We start from the raw sequence: 27,517 nt of genomic DNA on the forward strand, positions 1-27,517 counted from the left end.
TCTCATTTCCTCCTTCTAAGCTTATTTATTTTCTAACAAAATATACTGTTTCAACTCCCAGGCTTAAGGAAAATAATCTTTGCTATAAGAGGTTACCAGGGAAAGTCATTAAGCTGTCACGCTCAAACCAAATGTTCACACCACACTCCTTATTGAAGAGCCCCAGAAAATGCACCCATGCAGATCGCCCTGCAAGCAGAAACCATATGCTGTGCTGAAATGGTTTAACCAAGAGATCAGAAAAGCCTAAATAGAAAACCAAAGCCAAATTCAAACCACCCTGCTGCTAAAACCAAATCCCAGCAAGTCAATGTACTTAACACTCAGAGAACACTGTGGAGGGGCCAGGCCCGGCTGTGGGCCCTGTCCATTGGCTGCACAGTCAACCCTCCCAGCAGACTATGAGGTGGGTGAATTAGCTTCATCATCCCCATTTCACAGATGGGGAAACTGAGGCACAGAAAGAGGAACAGACACACACCAGGTAGCTGGCTGCAGAGTCCTACTCTGTGCCCATGCAAGGCCACCCTTTTTGTGACACGGTGATCCCAGCGGGCCAAGGCCTTCCCGACTTGCCAGCACGTGATGGCAGCGGATGCTCAGGTGGGCTTCACGCGGGCTGGGACGCAGCTTCCTACCGCAGCTCCTGTGCGGTAGCTGAGAATAAACACGCACAGCCGCCGCCTCTCCTTCAAGCAGTGAGACAGGACCATCACCCTGCTGTCTCGTAGATGGGTAGGGAACAGAGACACTGCGTCCCGCCCTGGGTGGTGGGCTTCACCCACGACCACCACACCCACCCCCTGTCCTCCCCTCGAGTGGCCCCTTCCAGCCCGTCTCTACCGACTCGGGTCTGTCTCCCGCCCAAGCGGCCACTCCACTGAGAACGGGGCCGGGCCTGGTCTGCCCCCGTGATGTGTCGTGAGCTGGAACACGGGGGCACCCTCAGTGTTCCGTGAACAAACGAACAAGGAAGGAGGTAACGCTACACACACACTTGTTCCTCTTACAGTTTAGCTCGAGGTCTCTGCTGGGAGCCAAATGTTTGCACGGAGGACGGCGCAGTTAGGGCCCCTGACTGCGGTCTTACCAGCTGGGCCTCTTTTCCTCTGCTGAAGAGCAGTTTTTCCACCCCCCGGAAAGAAAAGCACGGAATAAATGTCAGAAGCCAAACACTAATGTGGTAAAGAGAAGGGGCATATGGTTCCCGTTAACTTACCTACAAGTATTTAGTCTTTTGTTTGGACTTTCAGTGAAAACCAAAAGGCAACCTGAGTATGCCGCACGCATTGACGGTGTCCATTTCACCTGTTCTGCCCGGAACCCCAGCTTCCCTTGAGGGACTCGCCTCTTCCCCTTGGATGCAGCCCGCTGAGATTGGACTCAGATGCCAGGGCCTCTCCTTACGGAAGGGCGGGATGTGCCCCAGGCTGGGACCCCAGATGCCCATTCCTGCCCGTGAACCTGGGACAGGGCGACCCCGAGGCTAACAGAAGCACGAGGTTCATTTCTCCTGGTGCGGTACCCTGAACTGAGCCCCCCTGGCTGATGAACTGCTCGGTTCTTGCCCAAATCCCAGCCTCGTTTTTCAGCCCTCCCAACAGTTCTCTTAGTGGGCTCTTGCATCCTAGTAAAGTTCCTTTCACTGAAGTTGGCCGGAGGCAGCGTCTGACCCCAGCAGCCAAGGCTGCATGCTGAGCTGGGGTGGTTTCTTCCCTGGGGTTTCCTCTGTGACAGCTCCGTGGAGAGAAACAGGCAAGGGGGAACCACTGCTGGGTCCATCGGTTATTCCCTAACAGCACTGAGCTCTTTTGCAAGACACATTAACGACCCAGGACAATGCAGTTCCTACTAAGAGCCGCGGGGCATGACCTGGCAACGCTGCAGCCCTTCCAGAGGACATAATTTATACCTAAAGAATTTGTTCAGTCACTGAGCTTTGCAGTTAAAAAAGAAAACAATGGACTGAAGAAGAAGGTGCTGAAATTGTTCATTTCTGGTGAAGAACTCACCTCAGATGTCCAAAATGATTCCATTATTCAGGGCGCCTAACCCGTAACATGAGATATTCATTAATATCAGAATTTTAATGGGTCCTGAGATTTGACCTCTCACCCACTTCTCAAATCCTTTTCCGAGTTGTCAGGATATTAATCCATAACATGGTAGTAGATATTCAAATTCAAGTGTAAAATCACTTATGTCTCCTCCAAGTTCTGAATTCAGAAGTGATGTTAAATTGAGTCCTTGACTCAGAATTGATTGGTGTCTGGACACTTTAGAATTCTGATGGGGGGAGAAGAGTTTAAACACAGTGGCCAGGAGACGCCCATCTGAAGTCACACATGAGCCTCGTCCAGGATGGTGGGGGGTGGATTACAGCCACAGGAAGTGCACTGGCCTTAAAGAGGGACTACGTCTCGTGGGTGCTGAGACACACACATGCACACATGCACGCACTCCCACACACACACTCCCACACACATGCACACACACATCAGCCACTGTGGTCCAAGTCTGTGAGTGTCACCCTGCAGATAATGTCGTGACTCAGGAAATCAGTTTCTAGATAAAAACAAGCTTATTTTCTTTTTGAATGACACGGACTAGAATCGCACAGCAAAGCATGGCACAGAACAAACTTTCTGAAAGCCAGAGCACATGCCCTGCACAAAACACAAGGATGTCTTCTGGCAGTTTGCTCCCTTGCGTGTGTGTGCATGAGTGTGTAGCACACTGTGTGCCAGTGCACAAAGTGCTGGAGTCGGGTTCCCTGTGCACACATCTCTTCTCAGCTCCGTGCTCAGTGACAACAGGTTGGTGGCTTGAAATTGCCACAGGAGAAGCATTTACACCGTGCCAACAGGCAAACAGGGCGCTCGGGAAATAGAGACCATTTACCAGCCCATGACTGGTGATGGCTAAAAAGCAAACAGCACTTGCAGACCAGCCTATCTGAATTATTAGAGGATCTGAAAGGCGTGTCTAGATAAACCAGTTTTAAACCTTCGGTGGGGCAGAGAGAACCAAGAAGCAAACAGGCTGTTTGAAGGGTCTGCAGCTAGTTGGACTAACTGCTGCCTTAGAAACTCACTTCAGATTTGTCTGTCTGCCAAGATTTGGGGTTTGGTTGTTGTTTTTTGCCAAGATGAAGGTTTTGGTGGTGGTGGTGGTTGTTTTCCCCTTAGATTGGTAATGACCTTTAAGAGGCTGGGCTGCGAAGCAGGGGTCAGATGCAAAGCCTTTGCGTCTGCATCTAGGACCCGGCAAGGCTCAGAAGATGGGCTGCACTGCTGTGAACCGATTTAGATCTGGAAGGCAGCTTTGCCCTTGTGCGTGTGGCGGAAGTTAGCAAGTCCTGGGGGAGCTAGATGTCAATGTGGCACCACGCCGGATGCTTATTCCTGGTTTTGCTGAGAGACGGGTTTGCAACCAAAGGATGTGTTTCCTCATTTCCTAGAGGGGTTTTCAATATAAAGCACCCTGTGGAGAAAGTGCTTTAGAATTACTAATAATTTATGGCAATGACCTGAGGGCAACCCTTGGATCACCATCCTTGCTGAAGAGCTCACTTTTCTTAACTACCGTTTCTCTCGTTAGAGTGTAATTTGTGTTCTTTGTTCCGCTGCTGCTCCACAGGGTGTCGGGGGTGGTGGTCTAGTTTTGGGGGAGGTACCCTAGGGTCCTGGCAAGAATCCCGTCATCAGGTAAGTTGTGGGTTTATGAGAAGAGCTTGGAAATGGGGAGGAGGGGCCGCTGGAAGTTAAGAGCTGAAGCGTCCGGATCTCCCTCCCGTCTGCACACCTGCTGTGCCTGAACCCAGCTCCGCTCCCTCATCCTGGAGGGTCAGACCAAGTCATCACAATCCTCGTTCAGAGCCATTTAGAGATGATCTCCTTCCAGAAGTTAAAATAAAAATATGGCCAAAAGAGTGTGTGTGTGTGTGCGTGTCCATGTGTATGCTTGTTTAGTTTCCCAGTTAAAGACATTTCACACACACATTGGGGAAAAAAACAACCACCCCCTGGCACTGCGGCTTCTCTTGGAAAAATCTGCACATCAGGCTCACATTTCTGCAAACCCTGAGCCTCAGGGTCAGTTTTTCTTACAGCCAAATTAGAAGGAAAGAGAAAGTAGGCAAACAAAATTTCAAGAGAAGGTGGTGTGCCCCAAAAACTGAAGGTAGGAAAGACATATTTCCTCAGGGAAGTGAAAATCCCTATTCTTTTAATTGTGGAAAAAACAAAACAATACAGAATGGTACCCCTGAGAAAAGACTCCCACTTACAGTGCCATAAGAAACAAAGGGAGGGCGCCCGTGGCCCATGGCCCTCGCCTGCAGGCCGCCCGGTTCCCCAGGAACCAGGAGAAGTGTCCCATCTCCTTTCCGTTCAGCTCATTTGCTGCCACTTTAGATGCCTCCCAAGTCCCCACTTCTCTAGAAAAGGGCCTCTTCCATGTATTTATTGCTACATATGTGTTTCCAAATTTGCCACCTGCCTACAGGTTTTCTTAAAAGGAAACACAATGCAGAAAAAGTCAAACTGGATCATCTTTAGCTCCGCGGCTCCAAACGCTTTTCTCCTCAGGGTGTTCTCTTTAGCATCCCCTCTCCCTGCACATGGATACTTGATAAAACTGTTTCCCAAACTTCAGCTATTTGCGTACACATTCACTATTTGTCATATCTGCACACCATCTGGATGACTGCTTACTTAATATTTTTCTTGAAGAGAATTCAATTTATTTTTAAAAGGAAATTTGCATAATTGGAAAGTCAATATCAGTCACTAAAAATAGAACATAACCATAAAAATTAAAGCAAGGAAGAAGAAACCCACGTTATCCAATCCTTGCTACATACTGTTGTCACCAGGCCATGCCAAAGGCCCTCTGTCCTGGTTAACAAGGGGGATTAGCAGGCATTTCGGCAAACTAGAACTTTTTCCTTCAGTCCTGCTCTTCCCCCAGAAGGACGGAAAGAGAATTGAAAATGATAATAATGACTTTATCACTACAGGGCCTAACATCAATCAGTGTAGTGGGAAAAATCTTGTCACCACCCAAAGGCTGGCACTGAGTGTCCATGGATGGGTGTGTGTGTGTGCACGTGTGTATTTGTGGGGCATGTGTATGTGTGCATGCACTGTGCACGTGAGAGTGTGTGTACGTGTCTGTGCGAGAGATACACACCAGTCAGCATGGGCTGAGGGGTTACCCCTTCTCCACACGATAGCCCGTGTGGCCACACAGGTTCTAGTTCCTGATATTTCTATCAGCGTGTGTGGCCTTTTTTTAGGTAAACATATTATTTCCAAAGGTCTTTTAGAACCCATGCACTGGGTTGGCTTAAACAACAGGCATTTATTGGCTCATGGTTTTGAGACTCGGGGAAGTCCAAATGAAGATGTCAGCAAAGCAATGCTTTCTCCCAAAGACTGTGGCCTTCTGGGTTGGCTGCTGGTGATCCTTGGTCCTTGGCTTTTCCGTCACATGACAATGCACGTGGTGGTGTCTTCTTTCTCTTCCGGGTTCCGTTGACCGCTGGCTTCTGGCTGCAGCCCGTGGCTTCTCTGTGTGTGACTCCGTCTCTGCTTGCAGAGGACTCCAGTCCTGAGACGGGCCCAGCCTGGTTCAGCGGGGCCACAGCTTAACCAAAGTAACACCTTGAGGAGCTCCTATTTACAGCAGGTCCACACCCACCAGAATGAGGCCCCGGGCCAAGAACCTGTCCCAACCGGGGAGTGCAATCCAATCAGCACAGGGAAAAGCGTGAGACCCTCCCTGCTTCCCTTGTGGTCACTGGGGGTCTGGAAAAGCCACAGAAGGAAGACCTTCAAGCCAGATGAGCCCGAGAAGCTGTGAAAATTCCATCCACCCTCCTTTTCAGGAGCGCGCCTTCATGAAAAGTGAGCATGCCAGTGAACCCATGTGCACACCCAGCGCTCACACTCGACTCTCCCTGCTGGGTGAAAGCGGACAGGGAAGCTGGGGTCCTTCACGTGGGGGCGAGTCTGCTCACCACTGCAGACGACACTCGCAGAAACTCCACGGAGAAAGGGGGCTGTGGCCTCCATGCTGGGCAGCAGGAGACACCAGCACTGCTGGGAGCAAGTTCAAGTTCACTTTCACGAGATAACCAAGGTCGCCAATGAGATCCTCTAAGTCCCGATGCCTGGAGCTGTGTGAAGCACAGAGCGGGCGCTGGGCCCGTGCTTGTGGAGGGACGCACAGATGTCCGGGCTTAGCACAGGATGGAGGGGGCATTGCCGCATCTCGGGCCTTGTCTCACGCCAGGTGTGGGCATCGCCCCACGTGCAGTGTGTTTCTGGTGTGTAAAGATACTTATTTTCTCATGTATCACGGCTCCTAAATGCAAGTCAACTACAAAATCTGGTGCTCGGTTGAAGAAACAGCCCTGTGTTTATTTCTTGAGTAATTTAAGGGATTTTCAAAAACAATGTGGCCCACACATAAGGTCTCGTTATGGGCTGTTCTAGACTGACTCTCCCTTTGTGGCTGTACAGGTTGCTGAAACCCCTGCCAGCCACGTCCACAAAAGCTGCTGACACTGCGAAGGCTGCGGTGGCTCCGCCGCTCCGGTTCCGACCCTCACCTGTAGCCAGGCTGCACCCGAGGCTGGGGGGGGTCCACAGAGCCGGCTCAGAGCCCAACCCCGGACCACCTGGGTGGTCTTTTCTGTAGTGGCCCCCGACCCCCACAAGGCTGCAGGTGAGCGGCCCCACCTGGCCACCTCATCAGCATATGAACACTCAGGTGCGGTCCTGGGTCCAGCATGAGGAAATGTCTCAGGAAATCCCAAAGGTGTTCAAATGCTCACTTTATGTGACTCACTTCATGTGACTCCCGCATTTCCGAAAGAATTTACCAGCTCTACTCTGTAGCAATAAATGTATACATTTACAAAACCCGATGATCTGTAAGCTTGCTCTGGTTTTCATTTTTAAAACAGGCAAACAGACTTTGCTTACTTGGAAAGAAAAAAATTATTTCATTATAAAAGTGATGTAAACTAAATTTAGAAACTACGTAAAAAGCACGAAGGAAAAAACAGATGAGACAAAGTTCTCAGAACGTAAACTTACTTCAGGACCTACAATTACCAGATAAACGCTGGGCTCTTCTTGATGCCATTCTTGGGAAGAAAAAAGAAAAAGAAAGAAAGAAACATTAAAAATAGCTTAAAGTCACAGCCCAAACCACAAGTTTAATATAAATTACTGCATGTCGTTTTGCTTTCATTCATAATACCAGTCAATTTATATTTATTTAAAATGTATATACTTCACATTTTATGCTTTTAGTAAACTATGTTTCTCGAATGCTACACATTATCCAGATTTCTCATTTATCATATAACTAGGACTAATGCACTACCACAAGCCAATTAGAGGATACTGAAGAGTATATAGATTAACTTAAGCAAAGAAATAAAACTTGAAGCACATCATATAAATTGGCATAAGTGAAATATTTTCGCATAAAAGCACCATAGCCTTGTAACTGTTTATTTTTATGATTCCCTCGGCACCTGAAGGGCACAGGTAAATAGAAAGTTACGCTGAAATTACCACCCAGAGCTATTAATACCATAAATTATTTCCCAGTTGTTCTCAATGCTGGGACCCAGCTGACTCTCACTAGAAGCAGTTTTTGTTGGTTAAAAGAATAAGATAAAACTAAAAGCCCTACAAGGAAATTCCCAGACAGGCCTCTGCAAGCAAAGGAGGATGGTCACTTTCCAAAACGTACCTGAAAATGCGTCCACCAAATAAAGAGGGTCTTTCACTTGTCTGAGTCCACATATCAAAAGAAACACGCGCAAGTTATCAGCACTTTGGTTAATCCCTGCAACAGAAGATATTTTCATTGTGAAGGACTCTGCTTGAAAATACGGCACCATTCTCGGGATGCAGCTCCTTACATTTGTTCTCTGGCTTGAGCAGCAACTACTCCAACTTCTTTACTAAGTTCATTTCTGTGAGCTGATTCCTGCTCCCGTGGGTCGGTCTGAGCTGAGCTAGCCTACCACGGGCAAATGTCTCTCTGCTGCTATACGGAGGGGCAGAGCCAGAGAGAGCAGGCTCGAATTATTACAGAAACCTGTGCTAGAGGCCTAGGAAATATGCAGACCGAATTCCAGTTAGGAGGAATATTTTCCTTATGAAACTAGAAAATGGTTTCTCTATGAATGTACTCTTTTTTTTTTTTGGAAAGAAATATATTTATTGATCTATTGAAAAAATACATTTTTAAGAATATTCAATAATATTGTAATTTAAAGCTCAAAAAGGTTTATATCAGTCTTATTTATAATAATGAAATATGGAAGAAAATAAAATACCTTAAATTAAAATAAACCATTAAAAATAGATTGCTGAATTATGGAGTATATGAATGTACTCTTGAATTCATACATGCAGATGTGGGTACACACCTTTAAATGAATACATTGGTGTATGCAGAAAGGAAAAGGGTTTGATCTGCCCGGCTGAGAGCAGTGACAGAGAGGAACTGAGGCAGAAGGCCACAGACTTGCAGCCCCTCCCACCAGGACAGGGAGTGGATTCCCCTGCCCCTGGGACCTGGGACTTGCTTTGACTAGCAGGACCCTCGCAGCATCCACTCCCACCTGCTCCCGGACAGGCCCCGGCCCACCCGCGAGGGGAGGGACCTCTCGGCGAGGCCAGGCGGGAGCAGCCGGGTCTTGGGCATCCGTAAACACATGAGCCAGCCCGGCTGAGCCTCGCCCAACTTGCCAGCCAAAAAGGAGGCAACAGAGACGGTCTCCAGAGAAGTCACTATTTGAAGAACCCATGCGATATCTAGGCAAGAACACCATTTAATTCTTTATTTTTGCTCTGTGATGAGTTTAGGTTTGGAAATATATTTTGTTCATTTACTTTGATACATGCCAACCGCTCAGCAACAGGCCCAGCAGACGGAAGGCAGCACTGGCAGGAAAAGCTGGAAACAAGTGCCTGAGCCCAGCCCCCACCCCAGGATCCCTTGGAAAGTTGGCCCTAAATAGAAAATAATCCAGAATTTACCAGATCGATTTTCAACGCGTCTTAACTGTGACTTACAGTAAGATGCACCTACAATACTGCAACCGGGACACGTGGCATATATGTGATTATACACAAGGTTGCAAGAAGCTCCAGCCTGACTCGGATGAGACCACAGTTTCTAAAAGTGTTGGTTCCGAGCCCAGACTTCGAGACCTGACATCATGACCCCAAAGGAGGCCGAGCCAATCCTATATCCCCTCGCCTTTGTCCGCAGTTCTTCCTGCGCTGGAGATTAAATGCAATAGATGGAAAATTTAGGAAACTCAATTAGATTATGATAGAAAAAAGGGCAAAATGCATTGTCTTATTCTAGGATATAAAAAAAATAAAATGCAAAGCAGCACTTTGGATTCAAGTAGCTTATGTGTACTTCCCAAACAGAGAAATATCATTTTAAAGAAAATAGAGATGATATTTGGAAAATCCTTATCAAGCAACCATGTGCTCAGCCCCAGCCGCTCAAGCATCAAGGCTGAGTCCATCTCAGGCTGCCGACAGCACTGGCTAGCTTTAAGGAGAAGTACCATGTTCTTAGATTAAAAAAAAACAAAAAAACAAAAAAAAACCTACCTAGTTTTTTAGTGAATCTCATTTCTTCCTTTCAGACTCCAGATTTATTTTTTACACCCTGCTTCTCCTCTAATATCCAGGTTGTACGTGCATCAAGGTTGGAACTCAGCACTTAGAAACACACACATTTACGTCTCTCTGACATTACCATTTCCTGGAGAAGTGTATTTTTATCTTCAAAACAAAATGCGTCACTTTCATGGTCTGGCACCGTTATTGGAACCAGCAGGTGAAACATGCTGCCTGGCCCCGGCGCCCGGCTCCCAGCCACTCAGCAGCAGACCCAGACCCAGTCGTCTGTCACCCACACTCCCCCCGGCTCCAGCACCCAGGCTCCAGCCCCCGGCTCCACGGCGGCCGTCCTCATTCTCTCCGTGTGCTGTTGCAAGGAGACGAGCACTCGAGAACTTCAGGTGAGTGTATAACCTTTGGTGACTCTTACTGAAGAACCTGAATTGGGGCTGTGCAAGTATAAAGGGCTCTAGTAACAAAAGCTTCATAAAATTTTGTACAAAAAAACAGGTGAGATTTTCTGAAGAAGAAAAACGCTACAATCTGAGTTAGGCGTATTAGCCTCCAAATAGAAATACAAATAGAGAGAGGAAAGGAAAGAAAGGAAAGAAAGAAGGAAGGAAAGAGGGAGGGAGGAAAAGAAGAATCAAAAATCAAAACAGAAATAGAAATAAAATAAAATGGAAAATAGAAAGAGAGGATGGAGTGGCCCAGTCAAATTCAGCTTTCATAGCTTTTAGGTTGATGGTCTGGGAGGAAAGATTCCTTTAGGCATCCTGGCCATTGGCTTGTAAAAGCAAAGACCATATAGGATGTCGAATCCTCACATTTAAAATGTCTCTGGAAATATGTAGAAAAACAGACCGGGAAACTAGTTTGATGTGTACCTACAGACTGTCTCTCAGAATAGCTGTTGTAAATACATATGGGAAGTTACAGCAATGCTATTTGCTGCTTTTAACCCATTTTAATCTTCTATTTGATCACAGTTAATCAGTGCAAATATGGAATTTGGTTATCATAAAGTCAGTTTAATGTTTCCAACTAAGGAAACTTAGCATTTGCTGGCAAGGGCTTGGAGATATAACTGAAAATTGTCAGAAAACTTGTGGCTCACTGTAGGAGGAGACCGCATCATAAAATGGACATCAGATATTTGAAGAAGCACGATGTAAACTAGAGTGGCTAATCAACCACCGACCTGTTTGTATGTTGTGTTAAATAAGGCCCTTCTCCACCAGCTCCCCTTGATCCCAAGGTTATTCGTTCATGAGAATTCAGAGGGGAGGATTTGGTCACCAGTGCTCTGTATCAGACTCGCTCTGTGTTCTGTTTTCTCTGTCTGAAGCTCAGCGTGGAAGTGACAAATCATAATCGCAGGTTTCAGGTGCTGAGAGCCCAGGGTGACGAGCCCAGCCCAGTTCCTGAGTCTGAAATACGTCAAAGACTCACGACTGCACAATTGAGAGCAGGCCTCTGGTCATAAAAGCCAGGGAGATGGATGAATTTTACATCTACCCCTAAGCGTCTTCTAACCCAGCAGGCTACCCGTCACAGCCACCACCCCCCATGCCCAGACTCTGATACACTCGCAACTTCTGACTGTGCACGTTAAGACTGAACCCCACCCGAGGAGGCCCCCCGAGGAAATCTCTCAGCTGGTCTGTTAATCACCCAGTAGAAAGACAAATGAAACAGCCCACGGGACATGAGGACAAACCATGCATCTTTTGAAAGTGATGAATCTCGGTGACACTGCCACTGTGTCCTGCCGTCTACTGAGTTCGAAGGGACCTTAGCGCAGGCCGTTCACAGTGGGCCTGCTGGTTCTGAAGATGGCGCACACTTAGGACACGGCCAGGCAAGTGGACAGCGGGGGCTCATTTGTAAGGCCGGGACTGGCTAGGCTACTGTCATGGAGATTGATGAACACACTGAGAAAATTATTTCTAATAAAATGCTTGGAAATTTTCCTTTTCAAGGGAATGTAACACTGATGTACATACGTGGCAAAGGTTTTGTCTGAACTTTGTGCATGAAAGCAAGCTTGGGGCATCTTCGTGTTGCTAAGTCAGGAGTTGACTGGACACTTCCGGTCTCTTCTCAGAAGCTGACAGCAGAATCCACACCTTTCACGCCCCCCACCCCCACAGCTCAGCCCGTCTAATGGTGCATGGCTGGCTCAGGGAGAGACATCCAGGTTAAAGCAGAATTCTCAGGCTTCAGTTTGCATGGGTCGAGCCAATGTTAGCTGCTCTCGCCCCTTTACCCAGAGCGGCCCACAAGGCAGTTCACAGATCTGAAGACGCGATGTTCTTAAGATGACGGTGCTCCCTATATTGATCTATGGATTCAGTGCAACAGGATTTTTAAATAGAAATTGACAGAGAATTCTGAAACTTATATAAAAATGCAAAAAACCTAGGATAGCCAAAACACTTTTGAAAAAGTGCAGAATTGTTGGCTAGCACTACCTGATTTCTAGACTTACTATAAATCCTCTGTAATTAAGACAGCATGATATTGGCATGAAGATTGGCATATGGGTCAATGGAGCACTCATATACAGTCAAGAGATTTTCAATAAAGGTAGCAAAGCAATTTGATGGGAGGAAAAAATGTTTCAGTAAATGGTACTGGAGCAACTGGGTATTCACACAGAAACAAATGAGTTTTGATCCTTATCTCATACCACCTACAAAAATTAATTTCAGATGGATTACAATCCTAAATTAAAAAGTTAAAATGCTAAAATTTATAGGAAAAAAGATGTAAAATATCTTTGTGACCTTAGTAGGCAAAGACCTCTCAGACAGGACTCAAAAAGCACTAACAATTAAAGAGAAAAATGATAAACCAGACATCAACAAAATTCTAAACTTTTGCTCTTCAAAAGACATGGTTAAGAAAATGAAGAGGCAAACTAGCTAAGTGGCAAAAACATTCACAATACACATATCTGACAAAAGACTTGTATCCAAGATGTATAAAGAACCCCTACAAATCAATAATAAAAGACAACACAGTAAAAAACTGGATAAAAGTCTTGGCCATGCACTTCACCAAGCAGGGTACACAAATGGCTCTTATGCCCATGAAAAGTTGCTCAACACCCTTAGTCATCAGGGAAATGAAAAATCAAAATCACAATTAGATACTATTTCATTATGCCCTAGAATAGCTAAAATTAAAACAACTGACAACACCAACTGATTGCAAGGAGCTAGAGCAACTGGAATTCTCATCAACTTCGGCGTAAATGTAAAAATGGTGCAACACTTTGGAAATTTTGTCAGTTTCTTATAAAGTTAAACATATATCTATCCTATAATCCAGCTGATCCACTTAGAGGCATTTATCCAAGAGAAATGAAAACACATGTCATCAAAAACCTTGTACAAGAGTGTTGATGGCAGTTTTATTCTTAACAGCGAAAAACTGAAAACAACCCAAAAGTAAATTTGGGGATTCACCAATTTGTGGTATAGCCATACAATGGAATACTACTCAGCTATAAAAAGAGTGAGCTACAGATACACTCAACAAAATGGATAAATCTCAAAACCATTATGTTGAGCAAAGAAAGCCAGATATGATTACTAAATAACTACTGCATGATTCCACTTACATGACGTTCAAGAATGTCTATTGAAAGGGAAATCCTGTCGGGAGATGAGAACTGAATGCAAAAGAGGGCCCAAGAGAAATTTCTGGTGCAATGGGAACATTCTCTACCTTGTTTGGGAATTTGTTTCATGGATGTATACATTTGTCAAACATGCATCTAATTTTATACTTGAGAACTCTGCATTTTACTACTGTAAATGTTACCATTGTTTAAAAAGTATTTTGAAAGGATGAGGTAGCTCCATTCTTACCGATAAATGAATAAGACAGGTTAAAGTAGTAAGTATGCCTGATTGTATTTTTATCGTTTAAAAATTGTTTATATGGCACACACACATACACACAACACATAAATGTGAGAAAGATGACATCAAAACATTAATAGCAGCTCCTTTTTTGGTACTGAGATTTCAATAATTATATTTTTACTTCTTTTTTCTGATCTTTATTTTCTCATTTTCTATAATGATCATTTATTATGTGTGTAATCGATACAGTAAGATAAAATGAACAGGGGCCTGCTATCCTTTAAAAGAGCAAATGCATTAGAAGGATTCTTAACGAATCAAGAAGTGTGTCTAAGAACAGCATCAGAAGGGCCTGAGCTGCTCCTCATTCCGCAGCCCTCCCCCACTTCTCCCGGGAGGGACCCACTCCTGAAGTCAGAGAACGGACAGACAGAATGGACGGACAGAACGGACGGTAACTAAGTTTGCTCAGCTCATCTTGCCTTGCCCCAAAGCACGTTACTTCCCACCCTTCTTCTACTCAGAACAGCAAATCTCTTTGGCCTGACCCCTCTTTTTAAAAACCATGTGGACGTTACACACAAGTAACTGTCACTGATGGATTTTTTATTTTTCCATCAAAATCCTCCAGGGAGAGTTAATGTCCTACCTGAACACTGAAGAAAGGTGTTCCAGTTAAAGGCAGGGTTTGGTGCTGTTGTGATTCCTGGGCCAGAGGAAAAAGAAGAGGAGAGATTTCACGTTCACGAGATGGCTGGGACATAACCAGTTAGTCTGGGTTGACATTAAAATCGTGCTAATCCTGGGTTCATAGAAAGCCACCCAGTGTCGAGTGCCTCCTAACTTCCCGTCGATCCCGCCAGCACAGGATTTCCCGGAGAGAAACTCCCACCACCGCCAGCCCCTGACCCGGTTCTGGGCCACTGTGCCCCCAGCTCACAGCCACCTGAGCTCCTAGAACAACGCTTGCAAGACTCGGGTTTCTCCAGCATGGCCAGCTAATCTTTAATAGCCCCATGTAAATACTCTGTCTTTATTTAAAACTCCTAACCTCAGACCTCTCCGAGCGTCTGTTGTTGGCTGCTGTCTGTGTCACTTCCTCAGTCTGATATGTTAAGCTTAAAATTCTCTGAATAACTGGTCATTTTTAAGATTTACAAAATTCAGAGGTAATATTTCATAAATCATTTTGATACGAGAAAAATGTAGAGATTTTATAAAATGTAACCTAAGACTTTTAACCATAAACCATGGACCATAATTAACAGCACAAGGTGGAAATGTGCTTTCATCAATTGTAACGAACATACCACAGCAATGTAAGGTGTTAATAATCGGGTGGTATATGGGAATCCTGTTTATTATGCAACATCGTTCCATAAACCCACAACTTCTTTACTAAAAGAAAAAAAAATCACCATTGATGCCACTCAGGTTATGATCATGAAGACTGCAGAGAAATTGATCTAACTAACTCTATATCAATTAAACTTTTAAAAATTTGTGCATACACATACAGACATTTCCAAAGACCAGACCTCAAAGCCTGGTATATTCTGAGTTCTGGCTCACACCCCTGTCCTTTCCACCCTGTAACGTTTACATTAATTTTTATTTATCCTTCCATTGTTTCTATTTGAAAATATAAGTGGGATGTATAAATGTATTTCCTCCCCTTCTCGGGTAGAAGATTGCATACTGTAAAACCCGTAGAGCACCTTGCTTTTCTTCACACACACACAGACTTCTCCTAACCACTTTCCACGTCTAAAATCGCCCTTCACACTGAACAGTACGAACGGCTCTTAACTGAGGCCCCCTGTGCCCACCTGCCGGCCCGGGCACCGGCTCTCCGGGAGTGCTTCTGCACCCCGCTGGCTGGAAACCTGCCGAGCAGGCTGACAGCCCAGTTTATCCGGGAGGAGACCCACGCCTGACCGCCCGGAGCTGGGGCCTCTCCTCCCCTCCAGCGTTCTCCTGGGCTCCAGCTCCCACATCCACTGAGTTAGGTCCCCGGTTTTTAAGGAGGGCTCCAAGGTTGAGGGACTCAGAAAACTCCTTCCAACGCCTCCACTGCTGATCTTGGCCTCGGCTCTGCTGCCTAAGCCTGGGCACGGGTACAAGTTCTTCTTTGGAACCACTTTCCATTGTTTCTGTCGGGTAGGACGGTGGTTTACAAACTGTTTTAAGGAGACCCCAGGGGCTCTGCAGAAGGACATTAGAGACCACCCTGGACCAGGAGTAGCAGGGCAGGCAGGGTGGGGGTGGGGGCAGGGCGGGAGAACGTCGGGGTTCTGGCCCCCCCATCTCAACCTGAACAGAGGCTCAGCATTTCTTAAATGCTACACAACCACCGATGAGGCAGACTGTACCTCCACTGCTCAGAAATGTTGGGTGATCTGCACTTTGAGTTCTCCTGTTTATCTGTAGTTTTAACATTAGGGAAATAATTTTTTAAAATGTGTCTATCCTACTAAGTTGAGAACTGTGCATTCTTCCAGAAAGGGAACTTCTCAGTAATGAGGGAGCTGGACTTAATTTTTGGGCTAAGACTGATGGGGATGACCACAGTGGGACTCAATCGTGACGTGATGACGACACGTCTTCAGAGATAGGGAGGGTGGGATTAAGACACGTCATCGTCTGGGGTGGGCAGAGGAACACATAACCTTTCGCAATGTCTTCTAATATTTTATGTATTCCATTAATTTTTTCACTTTTAATTGCACTTTCTTTTACTGAATGCTGACTTTACTTCAGGCAATTTACAGATATTATCTCATTTAACTCTCACTGCAACCCATGAGGAAATTATTAGTATATCCCAGTTTACAAAAGAAAGAAGTGGAGGCTCAGAGAGGTTAAGGTACTTGCCCCAAGTCACACAGCTAGAAGTGGCAGAGAAGTGGGCAAGCCCAGGCCTCCAGAAACCTTGCTCTTAAAACGCTGCCCTGTAACACCTCTGATAGCTGCAGAGCAGAAAACCCCAATGCCTGGAAACATCCACACCACCCCCTCAGTTTCAGGCTCCACTTTCACCAAATGATCTGTTCCCTTGAATCTTTCATGGTATTTTGTGCCCCTTAGCTTTTTTTTTTTTTTTAAGCTTTTTATTTTGAAATAACCAAACTTACAAGCACGTTGCAAAAATAATTCAAAAACAATACATAGAACTCCAATATATACCCCTCACTCAGATACCCAGATTTACCAACTTTTAGCATTTCATATATGTATGTGTGTGTGTGTGTGTGTGTATCTGTGGTGTTAATTACATTAATAATGTTCTTGCACATTTTGAACACGTACAGGAGAAAAATAGAATTGTGACCCCACTGCACCCGCCACCCAGTAAAAATTGTTACCAACGTGTGGGCTGCCATGAATCATTTTCCCCTCCCACACTATCAGATATATTATTTCATTCATAAACATTTCAATATGTATCTCTAAAAGATGATACATTTCAAAACATTTAAAAATTCTTACCTTGGCTCTGGACATAGATCTTACTCTTAGCATGCGGCTTTGGAAAAGAGGGGAAGGAAAAGAAACAAGTAAATTCGATAGTCCATTACAACTACCTTTTAGAAACAAAATAAAGGCTATAAAACATCCTCTTGGAAAAGCAACGCTAAGAATCAGCCGCACCACAGCTCGCAGACCGGTGACTCTATCAGAGCAAAGCGTTCCCACTGCTTTAATAGATTCTGCCCATGACAAACAGCGTCTAGAAGGTCAGAAGCCGCAGAAGACGCCCCTTAAGTTAGGCTTAAAGCAGTTTTGCAGTTTTACGGTTACCCTGTTAGTGGCGAGGTTACTGAAGCTCAGCTGGAGAACACGCCAAGGGCAAGTTCACCTGTCTACAGCCTGTGCCGAGGCTGAAGGCAGCGGTTTGGGGAAGCTTGGTCCAGGCATACACATCCTTAGCGGAATTTCTGCCTTCAGCCCCAGGGGGGAAAGAAGACGACTAGCACCCAATCCACCGGGACAGACACAGACGACGGGGCAGATCCTCCCAAGCAAGGAGTGACCCACAGGTCTCGAGGAGACAGGCAGCACCCCGAAACACCTCTCTGACGTCAGAGGAAAGAAGGCAGTTGATCGATCTGGACATGAACGTAAACTTTTTATTCCCTGTAGTGTTTTCTGGTGGAACTTCACAAAACTACTGGAGAGAAAAAGAATCCACTTCTCGAGCTCATTTGGAACAGTGGCATCAATAGTTTTAAAACTGTTCAGACACAAAAGTGGGAGTAAGACCCAGAGGTGTACATCCCCCTGGCAACGCAGAATATGACTCCCGGGGATGAATCAGGACCCAACATCGTGAGACTGAGAATATTTTCTTGACCAAAAGGGGGATGCGAAATGAAACGAAATAAAGTTTCAGTGGCTGAGAGACTCCAAATGGAGTAGAGAGGTCACTCTGGAGGATATTGTTACACACTATATAGATAACCCTTTTTAGGTTTGGAATAGCTAGAAGTAAATACCTGAAACTATCAAACTACAACCCAGTAGCCTTGACTCTTGAAGATGATTGTATAACTATGTAGCTTACAAGGGGTGACAGTGTGCTTGTGAAAGCCTTGTGGATTGCACTCCCTTTATCAGTGTATGGATGGATGAGTAGAAAAATGGTGACAAAAACTAAATGTAAAATAGGGTGGGATGGGGGGGATGGTTTGGGTGTTCTTTTATACTTTTATTTTTTATTCTGATTCTTTCTGGTGTAAGGAAAATGTTCAAAAATAGATTGGGGTGATGAATGCACAACTATATGATGGTACTGTGAACAGTTGATTGTACACCAAGGATGATTGTATGGTTTGTGAATATATCTCAAAAAAACTGAATTTAATTTGAAAAAAAAGTGGGAGTAAGAAGAGGAAGAATTTCCACTTGTAAAGTGGCTGAGGGCCCAAGTGGATGCCCACTTGGAGTGATCAGAATATACTGTCATCTGGATGCAAATTCCAAAACATCATGTTGCCTACATGTCCAGATAAATGCACGACATGAATAACCTAACAGGGACTAGGGGGGTCCCAGAAACCACTGCTCTGTTCCCAGTCGGAAGGTGTGTGCATGGTGCAGTGCGGTCGCAGGGAGCCCTGGGCATTTTATGGGGGTGCTGGCCCATTTTGGCCTTCACCTCTAAGTCATTTACCTCCGGGAAACAAGGTGAAGGTGAGGCGGCCCTGCCTGGGGAGAGACCCCCTGTGTGGGGAGGAGAGCGAGGCCCCGACTGGTGGCGGGAGGCGGAGGGAGGGGCCGGGGAGGGGGGAGCTCCCCGGTGTGCCGGACACGGATGACGTGTCTTGGTTTGGTTTGGGATTTGTTCTTAGCATCACGTTTTGAATTTCAATCATTAGAAGCACGTGGGGCCTCCAAAAGGTTTGATTCACTGAACAGTAAGAGGGGATGCTCATTTTAAATGCCCTTAAAAAAGAGTTTCAAAAATCTCTTCCCTACTAGTTCACCAAGATGTTAACGTCAATGGAAAACATAGCCAATAGCAGCCACTTGAAATTAGAAGTCAAAGATGAAAGCCCCAAAATATTCCTTTTGTTTAGTTATAATTTCTCGGGAAAGCTGAAGAAATTTTCACTAGATTGCAGGAAGACTAGGAGTGCTTCTTCTTTGACCAAACACTGGCTTCGAAAATGTCTGTACAAATGATATACAAATGATGTCAAAACACTGTTAAAAAATATGCCAGCATGCCTTTTTCACTTGAAAGTGAACACAGCTGTTTTGACAATAACCAATTCAATATAATTCTAGATCAAGTTGATCCATGAAGGTAAGGCAAAATAAGGCCTGTAGTCTTGCCACTATTTTCATGATAAATATGCTATGACTAGAAATATATAAACCCAAAATGTTCCTTTCAAGAAAATGCCTCTCTCCCCCAAAATTCATTAAACTGGCATTTCAGCTCTATAAGCAGAACGGATTGACTGTGTGTGGAAACTCCTGGACTTATCTGCTGGTCTTTACATATCTCTGAGCATTATCTCTCTCCAGACTATTGAAAACCAGAAAAAAAATAAGTAAGCATCAAAATTCCATACTGACTTTTAAAATACATTACAAATGATATTTTAAGGTCTTATCTGAACAAATCAAGAAAACAGAGTTACAGTATAAAAGAAATCTGGAATTGGGTTATTTTTAATCATCGTAATAAAAGAAATCTGGCAAAAGCCAAATGGCTGATATTGATTTTGAAAAAACATTTTCTATATTAAATGTTTCAAATACAAATTAGCTTTCTTTGCTCAATATTTATTGTTGTTTCACTTTCCTTGAAATAACCTAGGAGTCAAAGCCCTTATATATCACACGACTTTCTGGATAAGAGAATTGGTGCATAAAATGAAAAGAAGGCTGAGTGTGTGTGTGTGAGTGTGTGTGTGTGTGTGTGTGCTGTGTGGGGGTGAAGGGGTCCCCCATCTTTAATGTCTATCAGAAACCTTTCTTACTATGACCCACTATCAGAAATAAAAAGCCAGTATTCTATTGGGTAGAAATCTATGAATACATGTGGCTCCGTAACAGCCCCAAAATGCTAATTTATGCCATTTTAAAATGCATTCTACTCCAGGAATAACAGCAAAAACAAAAAGATTTGCCATTCTTTGATTAATATAACCCAGAAGTTAACCTTATGAAATTAAACTTCCTGGAAATGAAAACCACAATAAATATTATTTTTAAAATATATGTACAATTTTTATTTTGAAATTACAATACAACTTCTAATCATGGCTTAATTGAAAATACTCTTCAAATAGTTACAAACTGCTTAAAAGAAATCACGGCCTATAAATACAAAGTTCTCAAAATGTATCTATGTCATGAAACACACTTTTCAGGGGACATGGTATCTTTCTTTCTCTCTTACCAAGCAAGGAAAAGAAAATAACGTTCAAAAAAAACAATGCACAGCCTTGCCATGAAACACCTACAAATGAACCAACAAAGAAAGGTATTTCAAGAAAAGGAAATGTGCGTGAGTTAGACAAGGAGGAAATTCAAACACTGGGTTTGAAAACTGATCCATTCAATCAGATCAAACATGGAAAAGGCTTTAAAAAATGGAACCAAAACAATCCACGATCCTGAGCAAGATCAAGGCACAAGAGGGTAGTGCCTAATCTAGTCCAATTAGTTGCAACCCAAGAGTTGAAACCAAGAGGAAAATTCAGGGAAGATTTTTGTGTTTTTTTTTACAATTAAATCTAATGGAGTGAATGACTTAGAACTATTGTTGATTTTTTTTTCCAGAAGCTTCTCGGCAATTTGATGAATGAGAAGCAATACTTGTGATCACTCAAAAAAGTCTGAGCCCAGATGATGTAAAAGGTAAACTCACTGTCTCTGACTCTGGAATTGATCAGTTTTCCATCATGTTGAGGGACTTTGAAAATTTTCATTTTCCAGGGATTTCATACGGGGGAAGTAAAAAAACAAAAAACGTGAAGAACTTTTGCAGTTCCAAAATGAAATCTCTGAGGAAATCCAATCTTAATAGAAGTTATTAAAAATGATTAGCCACCTATGATATGATCAACCCCTGAAGTATCTCTTACAGAGGATTTGTAGGAGCGTTCGCTTACTAAGTATTCTAAAGATCAACCAGAGGACATGAATGCTTTTGAAGTTTCTATTCTGGAAGGAACTAAAATGAACAACATGATGTATCTAGTTTCTGCTGCTGCCAGGAGCTTTTAAGAGATAATCAGATACAAGCGATGGAGCAGTGAGCCATGCAGGAGGAGAAGAACTGAATCATCCAAAGCACAACACGCTTTTGACTACGTGCTCCAGTGATTAGTTGATATGCGGCTCACTCCCGTTAGACCCGTGCTAATGCCCAGCTTGACTTTCCCGGCTCACCTGTAGCACGGACTGCACGTGTGACAGCCAAAAAGAACTGTGATGAGTATATGTACATACTGAAAGTAAAATTAAACTTTAGGTTTTGCCTAAGACGACTGCTTCAAGAAAGTTATTTTTCTTTAACAAGTGCCGATGCAAGGTAGATAAAAAAGACCCCAAAAGATACTGACTGAGAGTTTGTAAATAACAAAAATCACTAAAAAAGTAAAAAGCTCAGCAGAATACTAACTTCAGCTAAGGCTATTAACGTACCATTTCTGATGTCACTGCACTTTTCTGAGTTTAATAATTGCTTCTGTCAATATTTACTCAAACTCAATAATTTTTAACAATAGTTCATAAGAAAATATTTGAATATAGATAATCTTCTCTTTATAGAGTACTTGTTGAAAAGAGGGTGTGTATGGCACAGTTAAATTGCTCCGAGGCCTGTGGGGTTTTGAACCCCCTGGGGACAGGTCAAACCGTAATCACTGCTTTTGCAGGGAGAAGAGTGTTCAATTAAGATATACACTTATTTCTTTTGTTTTTTCAGTGAAATGCTGACAAAATTAAAGAAAGCATTCTAAACTTAGACTAGAACTAGAAGTATTCAAATTTGCATTCAGTGTGTCTCCTACACACTGTAGTAAGAAATCACAATTCTACAGGGCCCACGAGGTGACAAAGCACAACACTGTAAAAGGAATTAACACACCTGAGCTGTACCATGAGAAATGGCTAAAATAGCAAATTTTGTGTTATGTATGTTACCACAGTAACTTCTTTTAAATTCAGTAAAGCTTGTCAAGACCACAGAGGCTCAGTTAATTGGCAACGGAGGAAAGCACAATAAATAAATAATGGGAAAAAATAGTTCTAGACAGGACATTTTAAATTTCCACAGTGTATATATTTGAGGTGGAAATGTGTAAGGAATCCAGTTCTCAAAAACTCCAACTCAAGGTTATAGCATCACAAACCAGCCAAATAACACTGTCCCAAGACGTGAACATTGAACCTGTGTGGTCAACACCAGCAGCCCAGCCTGTGGCCGGGGAGAGGCCCAGCGGGCTCGTGGACAGTGGGTGCGATGTCAAATGAAGGCCGCTATAAACGGCACTGAAAATTAACAACTTCACCCTAAACAAGGCCATTACGAATTAAAAGAGATAAAAGAAAACTATCTTTATTGCAATCCAATCAAATTAATTTGTTTCGAGGCAGCCAGGACTAGATTAGGCACTACCCTCTTGTGCCTTGATCTTGCTCAGGATCGTGGATTGTTTTGGTTCCATTTTTTAAAGCCTTTTCCATGTTTGATCTGATTGAATGGATCAGTTTTCAAACCCAGTGTTTGAATTTCCTCCTTGTCTAACTCACGCACATTTCCTTTTCTTGAAATACCTTTCTTTGTTGGTTCATTTGTAGGTGTTTCATGGCAAGGCTGTGCATTGTTTTTTTTGAACGTTATTTTCTTTTCCTTGCTTGGTAAGAGAGAAAGAAAGATACCATGTCCCCTGACGGCCATGAAGATGGCTCCGAGATCCAGCGCCTAAAGGAGCCCCCCAGCCTCCTCGGCCATCGCCCACAAAGCAAAGCCCCCCGGGCAGGGTTCTGCGAGTGTGTGTCCCGCGGTCGGATGCGGTACGAGTAAATGTCTTAGAGCTCGTGAGCAGGTCACTGCCCACCTGTGTGGGCACGGGGCGCGATCAATGTGGTAGTGGCCAGATGCCCGGGGCCCCGGAGACTCGAAATCAGGTTGATCCAAACTGAGATGAAATACACACTGACTTCCCGGGCTTGTTTTGTGTGAAATGAAGAACACAAACTATCTCATCTGTTATTTTTATATTGTTCACATGTTGAAATAACATTTAGGATATACATAGTGAGAACCCAATAAATGTCAGTTATCAGTTATTATTGCCTTTCTCTTCCCTCCCCGTCTGGTTTTGTCTATTTCTCTTCTCTATTCCCACCATCACCCCCACTTTCTAAAGAAGAGAAGGGGGACCGACTCCTACTGTGGGGCTGATTTTGCAGCCTGAGGTACTTACAGGGTAAAAACTAGAAAAGTGGGAAAAGAAGATGGTTTACATTTGAGAGAGAAAGAATGACTAGTCAGAAAAGAAAATGAATAGGTCCAGGAATGCACGGAGGAAGCTGAAGGAATCAGAGTCACTTGGGTTCAGTTTGGGAAGGAATTTCAGTACCGAGTTAGACAGTAGTTCTCAAACTGGGTTCCACCACTCTCCTAGAAGGCATCTGAGAGCATCTGGGAACATTTTTCAGTTGTCACAATGACTGGGGGATTCCTCCGGCATTTAGTGTGCGGAAGTCAGGGATGCGAGGTCTGAGGGGGGACGTGTGAGAGCAGCGGTGAGGAGGCCAGTTGTGGGCTCAGAACTGGAACCATCTTCACATTCTCAATAAATCTGAGAAGTGCCTTCAAAAAAATGCTTTGGATACAGTGAGTTAAATAAAGAAATATTACTAACATTAATTTTACTTGTTTCTATTTATGTTTTTGAATGTGGCCACCGGAAAATTTTAAATTACATACCCGGCTCCCATCTGTGGCTGCACTGATGCAAAGACCACCTGTGTCCAGGTGTGTCCTTGTGCAATTGCCTTTTAAAATGGAATTTGAAAGTGCACACATTTTTGACTAGATTTTATGCTCAAAAGTATATTTGCCTACATCAACTCTACAAATATATAAATTCCCTTTTTTTGGAATCACAGATGCAATAAGAAGCAAATGCCACAGACCTTTCTAATCTGAGATTATCAACATTTGATTTGGGTTTGCTAATAGGTAGAGTTAACTAAACTATAAACTGAGCTCAGGCTGCTCAGTAAGATAAAGAATGCAAAATTAAAAACAAAAGTTGGTACCACTATAATGAGCAAAATTTCATTTTGCAAAAACTGTATCACTGGTCAGAAATACCTAAATAAAAATGGTCTCTCTTCAAAAATCTATCTAAAATAATTATATAAATGGAGCTGAATAATGAGCCTTCATATTATTTACAGATTTTTATTTGAAAAAAAAAAACAAAAAATAGTCTAATCATATAAAGGTAGGAAGCTGAAATTTATTTGAGAAATCTTCCACCATTAAAAATAAAACTAGAGCTGTATTAAAAATAGGTTCACATTCAAAATTTAAAACTAACCCCTATCATTTTAAAAGACAAAAACAAGTTGATCCATTCCTTTATTAGCTTTTGTTACAGTGTCATCATCCAAGAACAAACGATTTTTGCTGCCTCCTCAATTTGTTTTTTCAAATGCCTTCCTATTGTATCTTCCCGAGGACAGAGTCTGTGTGGACTTGGTGTGGCTGATCACCTGGGCAGCAGGCCCATGGTCAGCTCAGCCTGCCGTCGGCCCAGGCCCTTCGTCCAGTGCACGCCAAGACCTCGTCACCACTGCTGCTGAGCCTGCCCAAAACATAAGGCATCTTTGCCTTTAGCTCAGTTTTCTCGTCGTTACTTACAAAAGTTATCCTCTTCTGAGAGTAACTTTCATGCTGATTATCACCCGACCCCTGGCTCCCACACGGGCATCTCTAACACACCCTCTTCGGAGACAGCCCCACATTCTCAGCTGTAATCAGGACATTGGACCCCAGAGCCTAGCACTTGTCTCTAACTCAATTAACTCTGGAACTGAAAGACTCCATTCCTCTCACTTGCCCCATCCAAATTCCTTTCTCAATTTCTTCCAAAGTTTATTGATGGAAATGTTCGATTTTATCTATACTCTAGAGCCCCTCTTTATCTCCTCGTTACATACTGCTTCTTCCAACACATAAAAATTTTCCATAGTATGGTGCTTATGTTAAAAATAAAGTCTTATCAAGGTGGTTGCTGATGTGCTCACAGACATAGGGGACTGGTGGTTTGATGGGCTGAGCCCTCAGTCACAGGGCTTGCCCTTGGAGAGACTGTTGCTGCAAAGGAGAGGCTAGGCCTCCCTATAATTGTGCCTAAGAGCCTCCTCCCGAATGCCTCTTTGTTGCTCAGATGTGGCCCTCTCTCTCTAGCTAAGCCAACTTGGCAGGTGAACTCACTGCCCTCCCCACTACGTGGGATCAGACACCCAGGGGAGTGAAATCTCCCTGGCAACGTGGAATATGACTCCCAGGGAGGAATGTAGACCCGGCATCGTGGGATGGAGAACATCTTCTTGACCAAAAGGGGGATGTGAAAGGAAATGAAATAAGCTTCAGTGGCAGAGAGATTCCAAAAGGAGCCGAGAGGTCACTCTGGTGGGCACTCTTACGCACACTTTAGACAACCCTTTTTAGGTTCTAAAGAATTGGGGTAGCTGGTGGTGGATACCTGAAACTATCAAACTACAACCCAGAACCCATGAATCTCGAAGACAGTTGTATAAAAATGTAGCTTATGAGGGGTGACAATGGGATTGGGAAAGCCATAAGGACCACGCTCCCCTTTGTCCAGTGTATGGATGGATGAGTAGAAAAATAGAGGAAAGAAAAAAAAAGCATCCAGTGTTCTTTTTTACTTTAATTGTTCTTTTTCACTTTAATTTTTATTATTATTTTTGTGTATGTGGTAATGAAAATGTTCAAAAATTAATTTTGGTGACGAATGCACAACTATATAATGGTACTGTGAACAATCGAATGTACGCTTTGTATGACTGCATGGTATGTGAATATATCTCAATAAAATTGAATTAAAAGAAAGTCTTATTGAGGTACATTTACAGGGGCAAATGTCATATATTTACAGGGGACATGATATCTGTGATTCTATAAAATATTCCAGAAAGAAAAAGTGTGCATGGCGGAGGGAGAGAGACAGGTTAGATGGGAACAGAAGAATGCTGATAAAATTTTTAAGCTGGTGGTGGGTTTCTAGGGGTTCATTGTACTCTTCTTGCTGCTTTGTGCATGCTTGAAATTTCCTGTAATCATAAGTTCTAAAGAAAGATCCCTTCCCTGTACTTTCAATTCCACAGATTTTTACGGCATGTGACCCTCTGGGGATAGACTAGGAAGTGCCCTGTGTCCCTGTCCTCGAGGAGCCCACAACCAGATGGGGAGAAAAGGTAAGTGAAGAAGTGCGGTGATCGTTAGGGCTGAGCCCGAAGTGTGGTCAGGCATTAAAATGGCCAGAAACCCCACGCCCCTCTGCATCCGTGTCCCGGACACCAGAGAGCTCCCCTTATGACGTAGACCCTGTCCCCACTCCTTGACGTGCTCTGACAACGGGATGGCAACAGACATGCTGAGCCCAATATAAGGTGACAGACCCCCTGGAGAGAGACCCCAGCTGTCCCCGCCGTCCCAGCCAAGCCCCAGGGCATCCCCCTGGACCACCCAGCCCAGCCAAGCTGACCTGGGTCAGAAGACATTCCCAGCCAATGCAATACAGTGTGAAAAAAGAGTTTCTTTTAAGGTTCTATGCTTTGGAGAGGTTTGTTATGCAATGAAGAGGCTAACTGATACGCTACGTGAACACACCTATGCCAGTTCTGGAGGGTCCAGGAAGGATTCCCGAGAAAGGTGACTTTTAAGACTGAGCAATTAGGGAAGAGGACAATAAATTCATGGAGAGGAAACGTGCTCCTACAGGCCAAGAGAGCCTTCCTGTAGGGTCTGGCTTACCAGAGGACAAGCCGCATTCTCTTATTTGCTATTCCCATCAATTTGTTTTAATATGTCATTTTGGTTGAAGTATATAAAGAAAATCCCGCCTCTTGCAGACACGTAGTTGGAAAAGGAAGGAGTGTTTTAACAACCTTTTCAAATCATAGTAGGGTATTCTTGGATGCTGTACCAAAACACACCAGCTGGTAATTTCTTATCGGTTAGTTGCAATGTGGAATCCAAAATCACTGCAGTGAGCTTTTCTAACTCTGTTATATTGAAGTTCTTTGGTCTATCTTGCACTTGGAACGGATCTTTCACCAGTGCATGATTTTGTTATGCCACGTATGGTCATTTGAAAGACATGGGTTCCCTGAGCTATGTAGCTATTCTAAATGTTCACACATCTCATTATGCAATATGAAAAATCGCATTTGTTAATGTCA

General features: G+C 43.8%; 1 protein-coding gene across 5 annotated transcripts in view; it reads right to left on the bottom strand.

The window, feature by feature from the left end:
* Nucleotides 1–27,517, bottom strand: part of GLT1D1 (glycosyltransferase 1 domain containing 1) — an 89,888-nt gene that overhangs the window by 23,530 nt on the left and 38,841 nt on the right. For all 5 annotated transcript variants that reach the window (XM_037817029.1, XM_037817028.1, XM_037817027.1 and 2 more), the window contains exons 5-8: nucleotides 17,039–17,075; nucleotides 14,199–14,255; nucleotides 7,774–7,869; nucleotides 7,107–7,156 (exon numbers count right to left, since the gene is read on the bottom strand). In XM_037817029.1, coding sequence (XP_037672957.1) covers nucleotides 7,107–7,156; nucleotides 7,774–7,869; nucleotides 14,199–14,255; nucleotides 17,039–17,075 — 240 coding nt within the window. The remainder of the gene's footprint in view (nucleotides 1–7,106; nucleotides 7,157–7,773; nucleotides 7,870–14,198; nucleotides 14,256–17,038; nucleotides 17,076–27,517) is intronic.

The sequence above is a fragment of the Choloepus didactylus genome, chromosome 23, assembly GCF_015220235.1.
Source record: "Choloepus didactylus isolate mChoDid1 chromosome 23, mChoDid1.pri, whole genome shotgun sequence".
NCBI classification, from domain to species: Eukaryota; Metazoa; Chordata; class Mammalia; order Pilosa; family Megalonychidae; genus Choloepus; species Choloepus didactylus.